The following is a 12582-nucleotide window of genomic DNA, read 5'->3' as shown; positions in this document are numbered from 1 at the left end:
TGTGCAGGGAGTGTTTGTGTGGGGGGTGCCTTTTAGGGTTAGGCATCAGGAAGGGTGTCTGTGCGGGGGGGGGGGGGGGGGGGGGGAGAGTTGTTAGGGTTAGGCGTCAGGGGGGGGGGGAGAGTTCTGTATGAGTAGGGTTAGGTTTAGCTATAGTAAAATATCTTGAAAAAGATATTTCTGCACTTTGGTTTGCACATTGTTGTTGTATAATACAGATGGCATCATTTGAACAGTATAAAACACAAAAGTTTTGCATATTGGTCCTCCTCATGTCAACCACAAAGAACCAAGAAGACATGATGCAGCAGTGTGTGTGTGACGTCAGTGTCACAGGTGCACCTGGCTATGTGCTATGCAGATCAGAGAGGAGAGCTGTGATATCTGTCCTATGATGACGAGATAACGGAGCTGCTTCCAGGATATGAAGATGGGCGATCTTGGCAAGGCAAAAATGTCACAGATATTCCCTTTCAGCTATTATGAGTCACATAAGACATTCTGTACATTGCTGAGTAATGTATGATGTACGGGGGACCCAGCTTCATGATGTCATACAAATCAATGCTACATTAAACAATTGTGTGACTAGGGAAATATGGTAACGCATTTTCAGTGGTGAAGCTGTATAATGTATACTGCCCACCCCCAGCACTGTATATACAACAGTCACATAATACAGAGGGACCACATACCAATAGTAGAATATCAGTAATACTACAGACAGCCCATGAGGTGAGGCAGGTTCCTCAGGCAGAATTTGAATGGGGGGGGGGGGGGTGCAGTGCCTGGCCATGGAGGATGGGTGCCAAGCTGGAGGGTGTAGCAGCCAGGAAGGGAGAGCAGCGGGCACAGGGGGAGGGGGGGGGTCAGACAGCCCCTCCCTCACCTGGGGCTCCCCTGTCTGTGCTCCCCCTCCAGCTATTTGATCAATGTTTAATTAGTCAGGAAGCGGGAGAAGAAATGACTCACCTACATCCTTGATCCAGCGCTGTGTTCCGTCGCTTGTGTACTTCCTGCGATGCCGCCCACTGTACTGCAGCTCCCCTTCCCTGGCTGCTACCCCCTCCAGGCTACCTATAATGGGGGCAATTACACTATGAATGGGGGGTGGGGCGGCATCCTCACAAGTTTGCCTCAGGTGGCAAAAAGTCTAGAACTGGCCCTGACTACAGATACTCTAATATCGCCTTCCCTTACCTTTCTCTCACACTACCCTTAAACCACTTCCACCACCTCTCCCCTCCCCCCCCCATCCCCCACACACACACTCATATTGCCTAACACTAACCTACCGGCAAGCCTACCCCAAAGACTAGCCTACCCTTCTGCATACCACTTACACAGGGGTGTCAAACTCAATTACGTAAGGGGTCAAAATCTACAACAGTCTAAGTCGCGGGTCAAATTGTTTATTGCGATTTAAGATAACTGCGTTCAAGTAAAAAGTTTAATTTACCAGTGTGAGACAAAGATGTTAGGTGGCAATGAGTGCTGGGCACTGAAGCCTCCGTAGAAGCACATAAAGCGCAAAACGGCTGTATGGCTTCAGTGCCCAGCACCACCTGACATCTTTTTCTCACACTGGTATATGAAACATTTTACTTTAATACAGTTATCACAATGTATGCAGTGCATTTGCAATTTGTGAATTAAAGCAGTTACCAGCAGTGCCGGCTTCTATTTCCTCTTTGAATCTATAGACTGCTTGTTACAGCCAGAGCATACTGGAGTGTACAGCTGGAGTACCAGGTGCAAGAATACCGCCCCCCCTGTCATTTTGCCGTACACATCACTGTAGTGCCAGCATTTCTTTCTGATCTTAACATATATTGAACAATCTCAAATAAAGTGACGAAACTATAGTGACCGTGGCTGGCCTGCCCCTCCCTTCTGCAGAGTAGCGCAGTGGAGCAGTTTAATATTTACATGCTTGAGTGCTGCTTCAGGTCTGCTCTGATCTTTCTGACAGCCACATGCTTTATGCTGCATATACCAAGGCAAGTCACATGATCGGTAGAAGGTGGTATGGAAGCAAAGAGAATGCAACTACCAGGAAGAACAAAAGAGACTAGAGCAGGCAAGCATTACACTGATCCGCTGCACTACTCTGGTATGTGGTAATATGGTGTGAAGGGGGAAGGTGTGTAGATATGTGTATTTGATTTCCCAGCTACCGGGGGAAGGGGGGCTGCACCCCGTTTAAAACTGACAATGTTTCGGTCGGAAACACTGTCACCAGTATGCTCCTCTGGACTGGAAGGCAGGCTGCTGTCTGTCTTTTGCTGCTTGCAATGATGGACATTGCAAGCCCCCCCCCCCCCACTAAAATGACGCCTGGTACACGCCAATCATTCTACCACCTCCATGTGTGAAGGTCACCAGATATTGAATACTATGAGCAGATTATGTAGTTAAACCCTCATAATACATGAAGGTGGTAAAATTGGTCAGTTGTTGGCCAATCATAATTGAAAGTGTGTACCAGGCTTAAAGGGAAGCTGAAGTGAAAATAAACTTGTGAGATAATGATTTGTATGTGTAGTACAACTTAGAAATAGAACAATGGTAGCACAGATATGATGTTAATATTGTTTCCAGTACAGAAATAGTTAAGAAACTGTTATCTATGCAAAAGAGCTTAACTCTGAGCTCTATGACTAATTTTAGTCAGAAAGCAAAGCTATTTTCTGAAGTACTTATCTCAATCTGTCTTTCACGTTTTTTCTTGTTTGTTTAAGGTTTTCTGGCAGGAAGTTCAAATGGTCATTAGCTCTGCTCTGTTTCATCATTTAAAATACAGAGTGTGATTTGTAATTGCAAATATTAGAGAATGTTGCAATGTTATAGAAAAACAGCTATAACTGAAAATAAAAATCTGAGACTCTTTTCTTTGCTAATAAAGTTCTATTAATTATCCGTACTACACATACAATTTATTATATCATAAGGTTTGGGTTTTTTTTTTTTGCTTCAGTGTCACTTTAAAGAGGAACTGTAGTGAAAATAACATAATGAATAAAATTGCTTATTGTTTACAATATTAATTTATATATTATTTAGTCAGTGTTTATCCATTGTAAAATCTTTCCTCTTTTCATTCTGAAATTTATCACTGGTGGTGACATCTTTAGTTCTGCCAGGTGCTCTGTATGGAATGTTCATTTACTAAGAGTTCTATGCACAGAGGGAGACATTGTTTGCTTGGCAGTTGGAAAACGTCGTTATTTCCCACAATGCAACAAGGTTCACATACAGAAAACTGTCAGGACCTTGGTCATGACATCACACTGTGAGAGGGGTATATATGTCAGAATACCACAATATCAGCCATACAGATTGAGAAAAAGGTAAAGCTTTCTGGTGGGAAAGGGGGTATCAGCTACTGATTGGAATGAAGTTCAATCCGTGGTTAAAGTTACTCTTTAAATCCAGTATAGCAGGGATTAATTATAATAAATGTGTTTCCACAGTGAGTGTATGCACGTTACTGCAGAGGCACTAACACTAAAGGTCCATACACACATCCAATTTCGTTTTGGACATTCATTAACCAATTTTAGCACCTAAATGTAGTATGAGGGCCAACATACTTTGAATACCATAAACAGACTGTGTGGCTCTCAAACTACAAGGGAGCAGTAAAATTGCCCAATGATTGGGCAATCAAATTTCGATGTGCATACCAGGCTTAAAGTAAACCAACGCTGTGGCTAAACGAAGATTTGATACTCACCCGCTCCCTCCTCCTGCTGCATAAACACGTCTGTTTCTCATGCCGTCCTCCCGCGGTCTGCCGTTCAGCTGTGATCAGTCCCGGTAACTTGCTCAGTCGCGTCCAGTCTGTCTCTACTGCGCATGCACTCTAAGGAACCAACTTTTCAGAAACCTTACTATGTTCTTATATGACCCGGGCAAGGGCTGCAACATTTTACCATAGATTCATGGATAATTTATTAACCATTTAAGCTTTGTGGACTTAGTAGCTACGTCCAGAAGGCCATGTGCGCTCCCGCGGCCGATCGCGCGCGTGCATGCGTGCTCCCGGCCGCGGATCGTTATCCCAGGAATCAATGAATCGGGCCATGGTGCCCGATCACTGATTCCTCTCACCGCAGAAAAAGCGACTGCTTCTCTCGGAAGCCTTGCTTTTTCTGCCTCCTATGTCCCCCTACGTCCCTCTAAGCGTACATGTTACGCTTAGAGTGACGTCATGTAAACAAACCTAAGGTTGCCATCTTGTGGCCAAAAATTAAAACTACATCCACATAAAAAATAAATAAACATATATTTACATTAAAAAAATTACTATTTACATCCCACCCTCCCAAAAATACCCAAATAAAATGTTTAATAATAATAAAAAAAACATTACAATAAAAAAAAAACTCGTAAATATTTACCTAAGGGTCTAAACTTTTTAAATATCTATGTAAAGATGAAATATTTCTATTTTTTTTTTAATTATAAGCTTGTAAATAGTGATGGATGCAAAACGGAAAAAATGCACTTTTATTTCCAAATAAAATATTGTCACCATACATTGTGATAGGGACATAATTTAAATGGTGTAATAAGCGGGACAAATGAGCAAACACAATATGTGGGTTTTAATTATGGAGGCATGTATTATTTTAAAACTATAATGGCCAAAAACTGAGAAATAATGAATTTTTCCGTTTTTTTCTTATTCTACCTGTTAAAATGCATTTACAGTAAGGTAGCTCTTAGCAAAATGTACCACCCAAAGAAAGCCTAATTGGTGGCAGAAAAAACAAGATATAGATCAGTTCATTGTGATAAGTAGTGATAAAGTTATAGGCTAATGAATGGGAGGTGAGCATTGCTCGGATGCATAAAGTGAAAATGACTGAAGGCTGAAGTGGTTAAACATCCAGTACAGAGTTTGCTGGATCACTAATGTGTCCCCCACTGTTCTATAAACTGAGTAAATCAGACTCCCTTTGTGTCAGCGAGTTATAATGGGGTTAATAATTCACATCTGTACTGTAAAATGTCCATGTGCAGAGAGTGTACCGCAATTTTACCAGTGTTTACGCAAGTAACACAACACATAACGCAACTCATATTATGCATGCACACATTCTATATTTCTATTTGCGCGGTGTACATTATAGAAGTACCATGTGCACTGTGTACTAAACGCTTGTTGTACCATGTACACAAACTATGTTAACCCCCTTGCCGTTCCAATTCTGGCGGCAAGGGGGCAACGCAGCACTTTTTTTTTTTTTTTTTAGGCTCGCTACATGATAGTCGCTGACAAGTGGCATCCCCCTATCCACGATCAGAGTAAGCAGGAAATCCCGTTCAGAACGGGATTTCCTGCTGGGCTTCCCCAGTCACCATGGCGACTGGGCGGGATGACGTCACCGAGCTCGGGATAACCTGCAAGGAGGTTAAAGAGACTCTGTAACAAATTTTTCAGCCTTAGTTCTTCTATCCTATAAGTTCCTATGCCTGTTCTAATGTGCTCTGGCTTACTGCAGCCTTTCCTAATTGCACTGTCTCTGTAATAAATCTTATCTCCTTTCCTCTGTGGTGTCTGTCGGGCTAAGGCTTGAATGTGTGGAATGTGCAGGGCTGCTTGTGATTGGATAGAAGCGATACCCACCCTCTGCAGGCCCCCTGCACACTCTGTATGACTCACACACTCTGTTTATGTGAGCCTATCACAAGCTGGTTAGTTTGTTTGTAAACACTGCCTAAAACTGTTAATTACAAGCCAGGATTGCAGCAGAGAGTGGCAGAAACAGCACAGAGGGGCACAGGAGAAAATAAGGAATAGAATGGTATGCTTTTTAGTGTAAGAATATTAGAGTACAGATTCTCTTTAAACAACAGTAGAATTTATATGTACTGTCTGCACATGGCAATTTTACCATACATTCGTGAATTAAAACAAAATATCATGAGACAAATAGTTTTTGTATTGTACTATAATGCAGGAGTTACCAGGCTTCAAGTGGATGCATACATATGTGTACACACAACATACATGAACACATATACACACATACACATCGTATAAACATACCACTCACAGATCTGTAAACACCTCTCTGAAATACAGACAGACATACAAAGACAATGCAAACACCTATATTAGAGAACCATCATAGAAACAGGGCCGGTTCAAGTAACAATTGGGCCCTAGGGCAAAATTAGCCTGGGGGCCCCCCAACGGACACCCCCCCAACCAAAAAGCATCATTAGAGGCCCTTTGTTGCAGCCAAATTTCCCTCCTGGGCCCCTGAGCTGGCTGCTGACCCTCCCCCAATCACCTCCCAACTCAACAGACTCTGCAGAGTCCCTGGGAAGCAACAGTTAAGATGGAGAGGGCCAACTTGGGGGCCCCTACAGGCTCTGGGGCCCTGGGGCAATTGCCTATTTTTTCCTATGGTAGCTCCGGCCCTGCATAGAAACACTCACCACGGAGATGTACAAGTACACACACGTACAGAAACACACAACCAAGCACATACTGTATGCACTCACAATCTCATAAACACAAAGATACAGCCACATAGAGGTAAACAACCGAAATACAAAATGTGTGCCCATTCATATAGACAACACACGTACACAGACAAACAGCAAGCACTTACCATGGAATGCTAGCTACCATTTATTTATTAATTTTTTTGACAGATACCGTACTAGAGGGTTTAACAGATACTTCAGCTGATGGACATAGGGAAGGTTCCATTACTGACTCCTCTGAGGCCTGGAACCCACTAGAAAGTGCAAAACGCTATCGCTAGCAATTTGTGATAGCATTTTGCAATTGATTTTGGGAGTGATTTCCCTGCTCCTATACAATTCGTTAGAAAGGAAACGCTCCCAAAATGCTGGATGTCCTGCAATTGTGATTTCCTTAATCACAATCACTCTAGTGGAATCTGTCCCATCCATTTACATTGGCAGAGCGTTTAGGGAAATCGCTAGCGACTGAAAGCGCTCCCTAAATGCTCAGAAAACGCTTCAGTGGGTCCCAGGCCTGAGAATGATCTTCTTGTCTGGCTGTTGTGCTGTGCGGACTGTCTGCTCATAGTACTTTCTGAATCACTGTCACTGGCTCAGAAGTATTAATCGATGTTTTCTCTCTGCTGGCTTCATACTTGTATCAGGCAGTAATTCAGAGATTACTGAAGCTAAAAGCTCAGCACGGCACAAAGTCAACTGACATTATTCCTAGTGGCGTAGCCAAAGAGCAATGCAAATTTTACATTGCCCCCCCCCCCCCCCCAGAAGTCATAACAATTTATATGGCGCACCAAAACCTGCCAAGAATAACCACAGAATCAGAGGTGCAAGAAGGGAATGGGGAACAATTTGTTAATAATTATGTGATCATTACCAGCACAGGACCAATACAGCAGGCCCAGTCCGCCCATGACACCAAGTGAGGCGACTTCCTCAGGCGTCAGAAGTCTGGGGGCAGAACCAGGCAGAGACAGAAAGTGAAGAGAGTGCCTGGCCAACCTATACTGGGGGCAACTGTACCTGGCCAACCTATACTGGTGGCAACTGTACCTGGCTAACCTATACTGGGGGCAACTGTACCTAGCTACCAATACTGGGGGCACCTATATCTGGCTACCTACCTATACTGAGAGTGTTTTTGTGGGGCTCACTGCAGCTATATATAACATGCTGTGCAACCATTCCAATTTGGGGGGGGCAGCAAAAAGTCTAGAACCGCACATGCAGTAGAGAGATACTTCTATCTTTGAGGGAGGGCCTCTCTGGCACATGGGCCTTGATGCGGTCACAACCTTTGCATTCCCTATTGCTATGCCACTGATCATCCCTATTCCTCTCAGTTCAGGTGTAATTTGAAACCAATGCCTGTTCTTAATGATGACTATGCCCCTTTACGGGTAGAAGTGAATGGAGAAACAGACAGCAGTAAGGACTTGGCAGAGCTATAAGACTTTCCAATCCTATGATGAGCTAAAAAAAATATAATTGGATTGTAGTTTGTTTTCAAGCTCTTTTCTATTTGTACTACATTTACATATATTATATAGTGTCAACATTGTACACATTTCTTTACAGAGTAAATTGTGACAGTTCACAGTGGTAAACAATCCAATGTCCCTGCCACAAATTAAAGCGGACCCAAACCAAACATTTTTTTTAATTAAAAATATTTAGTTGCACCACTCTGACACAAAGATAAATAAACACTCCTTCAAGCCTATGAGCATTTCAGTGCATGCTTTTCACCCTTCTCTTTTCAAAACTAGGGTTATACAGGTGGCAGCCAGCAATTCCTCCTTTGCTGGACACCATCTACTCCACCAGTTTGCCGGTTTCTGTCCCGGCAATTTGAAAGGAAGGGAGGGGTTTCTCCAATAAATAATATTTAATATTTAATTAATATTTAATATTTGTGATCATGCAGCTGAAAAAAGGCTGCTATTTATTATTATAATTTAGAAAATAGTTTTCATTTCTGAAATCTTGTATTTTTAATTTGGGTCCACTTTAAGCCAGTTTCTCTCAGAAAGACAAGACTAAAGTAGCCAGAAGACACCCAAGTGCACATGGAGAGAACATACAAACCCCATGCATAGGGCTTAATTCACTAAAGCGCGATAACTCAGTTATCACGCGTCACGTAATGTACTGTATACAGTAATAATTCAATGGGCTTGATTCACAAAAGAGTGCTAACTGTTAGCAATGACATTTTCGCGCGAATTTTGGCGCGCAATTAAACGGTTATGTGCGCAAGCGCAAATTTTCGCATGCAATCGTTATCGTTTTTACATGAAAATTCACGTTTGCGTGCAAAACCGATAACGATTTTGCGTGAAAATTCGCATTTGCGCACGAAACAGTTTAACTGCGCGCAAAAATTCGCAATCGCGCACGTGAAAATTTGCGCAAAAACAGCAGTGCTAACAGCACTCTTTTGTGAATCAAGCCCATTATCTACATACCGTTTGCGTGATCTGCAATGACTTCACGTGATAATGATACTTAGCACGTGATAACGGTACTTTGCACGCGAAGCGTAATGCCGTTTGCGCAAAGTCATACCTTTAAGCACGCAAACCTTTGTGCGCATGATATCACGTGCAAAGCGGCTTATCACTGTCGTGCTAAGTGTTAGCACTCTTTAGTGAATCAAGCCCATTGTGTCCAGGGTGGGAATTGCATCTGGGATACCAGTGCAACAAGACAAGCATTCTACCACTTAGCGATCATGCTACCCACAGAGGCTAAGCATGTTATTTCTGAACTGAGAACATAGATAGATAGATAGATAGATAGATAGATAGATAGATAGATAGATAGATAGATAGATAGATAGATAGATAGATAGATAGATAGATAGATAGATGATCAATGTTCCCACATTTCAAGTAATCCAAGATCAATTCTATTTGTCAATCAAATCCTTTTCTTTATGATGTCTTCTCTGGACGGTTGTTAATATATTTGCATTAGGTAGTGATACACCTTGTGTATGTCTCTACACTGTGACATCCTGGTAAGGCACCTCCAGACTCTCTGTGTCACACAGGAACAAGCCTCTAAGCTTCTGCAGTCACAGATGTGCATGGCAGTTCAGCAACTGATAGACTTGATGTAGCAACACACAGCCATATTGAATATGTATAATCATATGCTCTAGATCCAGGCTCTGCAGATTAATCCTAATGGCAATGACTTGTGTTTAGCTGTGAGGCTACCCAATGCCTAATCTAGGCTCAGTCGTAGCTTCTGCAGAGTGGGGGTGTGATACCACCTGTCTGCTTTACAGTAGTAGGAGATCTGTGTGGGTGGCTCGCCAAACAGCAGCAATATTCCTATTTAATCAATATGCTCCTGTCACAGGGTTCAAAGATGATCCGTGAAACAAAGCCATTACTATGTCAATAAAAGAATTATCCCTCCAACCATCCACACTCAGTAAAGCCACAACAGAGTACAATCTATCAGACAGCACGTAGTATACAATATAAATTATTAGGCAGTTTTATGCATCCTTTGGTAATGGAAAAGGCTGCTACCTATAACAACCAATAAAAGGTCATATTTCATTATGTGGCCAAATGTGGGGAAACTAAAGAATGAAATGCACAGCAGCCACTTGTATCAGTTCTCATGTCTCATGCCCAGCAGTGCAGATAGGATACAAGAACAAGTCTTGCAATAACAGCTGGAGGGGAATAGAACTTGCATTCACATAGGGGTAAAAGCAACAGGAAAAGTCAATAAAATCAAAATGTAAAGTTATCATCAGTACATGATAAAACAATGCAAATCACATTACACTCCAAAAATCCCTATTATAGTATATAGTATCATATACAGCAACAGCAATAATACAAGTTATACAGCTTACCGGACCAAGGAAATCATAGCCCAGATCTCTGGCCAGTGCCTGTGCCTCTTCTGGTCCTCCTGGGATCTCTACTGCCCATTCATTCACATATTTCCTTTCCACAGAAGACACTAGTCCTAGGCAGCATGAGAAGACAGATACTAAAGCAATGCACTTGTAAGGCCAGCATCCTCCTTCCATGTCTATGTCTGGGCAAGGTCCACTCTATACAAGCAAATAAGGCTGAAAAATATGTATATAGGGTACAATATGGTACAAACAGAGCAAAGATGTGCTTGTGGCTTGTTGCTGCAGGAGCAGATAGGTGGACAGAACAGGTTCCTCTGCCAGAGCTAGAAGAAGATGGGAACCTTCCTTCCACACAGTCAATGGAAATGAGTATTTACAACGTCAAAACTACGTCAAGCACACTTGCAACGTCTTAAATCTATACGGTATTCCCGAGGGAGGGGAGATGCTATAATAGGAAGCTGGGATTCACGCAGCTTCACTTCCCACAGATAGAGAGAGAGAGAGATCAGTTCGTCATTCTGTGTAATTAGACAGGAGACGCCCACAGCATCGGAAAGAGAAGGCAATATCGTGCAGCAGTACACATCAGCTGCTAGTAGTGTCAACACAATGCTACAGTGCTACAGCAAACAGCACACTGCTTCCATACAAGAGGCTGCTCTTCTCATCATATTGTGTCATAGCAATCCAGTATAGCCTAAAGAGTACTGTGTGCCTTCCCATTTCAGTGCAACACACACACACACACACAAAACACACACAGTACATACACACAAACAAACCACATAAACATACACACACACAGTACACACACACACAAAACACACAGTACAAATACACACACACAAAACACACAGTACAAATACACACAACATACACAGTACAAACACACACACACAAAAGCATACATACAGAGTACACACACACACACACACACACACACACACACACAGTACATAAACGCAAAGTGCACACACACACACACACACACACAGTACATACACACAAAGTACACACACACAGTACATACACACAAAGTGCACACACACACACACACACACACACACACACACACACACACACACACAAAGTACACACACACACACTCAGTACATACACACAAAGTACACACACACAGTACATACAAACACAGTATACACACAAAACACACAATACAAACCCACACGCACAAAACACACAGTACTAAAATGCACACACACATTCAAAACAGACAACACACACACAAAACATACATGTACGAAGCAAACATACAGCACACACGCACAAAACACGTAGTACACACACAAATAAACACACACATACAAAACAGACACACAAAGCAAACACACAGTTTACACACACAAAATAAACACAAAACACACTCAAAGCAAACACGCACACACACGCACAAAGCAACCACACAGTACACACACAAAACAAACACATCACACAGACACACATGCACATATACACAAAAACACACGTGGAGAAACCACACAAATACACCCCTCCTTCCTCATATAATTTGTCTGGTTATTACGAGCATCCTCTGACAAGTGATAATGGGAAATTATAGAGATTCCCATATTCTTGTGTTGGGTAAAGATTGAAGCTGTCTCATGTTTTGCTGTGAGCTGATCACCGCAGTTCAGCACCACAAGTCTTGGACAGCGCCAAGCTGCTAATTGCTGTGTAGGGACCGCACACAGGCAGGATCTGAGGACTGTAAACACTGCTGATCTCTAATATACAAGATTACTAATGAGAGCAGCATTTTTGGAGTTTGTTGCACTCCACTGCACATTTTATGCAGCTTGGAAGGGAGCTGATATGAAGGAGCTGCCTGTCTGCCTATATTGGTTTATTGAGCTTGAGTTAGGTATGATGCAATCTGCAACAAAATCGCAATAAACTTGGACAATTAGCATCTCATTCATCATCTGTAATGTGGAATTGAACACTAATAATTTGCAAACCTCCAGAGAAATCCGATGCAAGCAGCAGGGTCGTCAAATCCTGCCAGACAGAAGCCAATAACGTGTGTAGGCTGCTAGTCATTACCCATTGACAGGGCTGGTAATAGAATGCTCACAGGAAGTGAGAATGCATTGATTTTTATTTAAGAATTAAAAATGTCATCTGCCTGTAATGGTGGAAGTTAGAAGTGGCAGGGTTCATTTACCTTG

The 12582-nt window shown here is 42.4% G+C and overlaps 1 protein-coding gene across 1 annotated transcript in view; it reads right to left on the bottom strand.

Annotated features, from left to right (window-relative positions):
* Nucleotides 1-10893, bottom strand: part of PCSK1 (proprotein convertase subtilisin/kexin type 1) — a 79795-nt gene extending 68902 nt beyond the window's left edge. The window contains exon 1 of the mRNA XM_068247497.1: nt 10385-10893. Coding sequence (XP_068103598.1) covers nt 10385-10564 — 180 coding nt within the window. The 5' untranslated portion in view covers nt 10565-10893. The remainder of the gene's footprint in view (nt 1-10384) is intronic.
* Between the last annotated feature and the right edge of the window lie 1689 nt (nt 10894-12582).

Source organism: Hyperolius riggenbachi, chromosome 1 (assembly GCF_040937935.1).
Source record: "Hyperolius riggenbachi isolate aHypRig1 chromosome 1, aHypRig1.pri, whole genome shotgun sequence".
In the NCBI taxonomy this organism is placed as follows: Eukaryota; Metazoa; Chordata; class Amphibia; order Anura; family Hyperoliidae; genus Hyperolius; species Hyperolius riggenbachi.
This window is presented reverse-complemented; position numbering and strand designations above follow the sequence as displayed.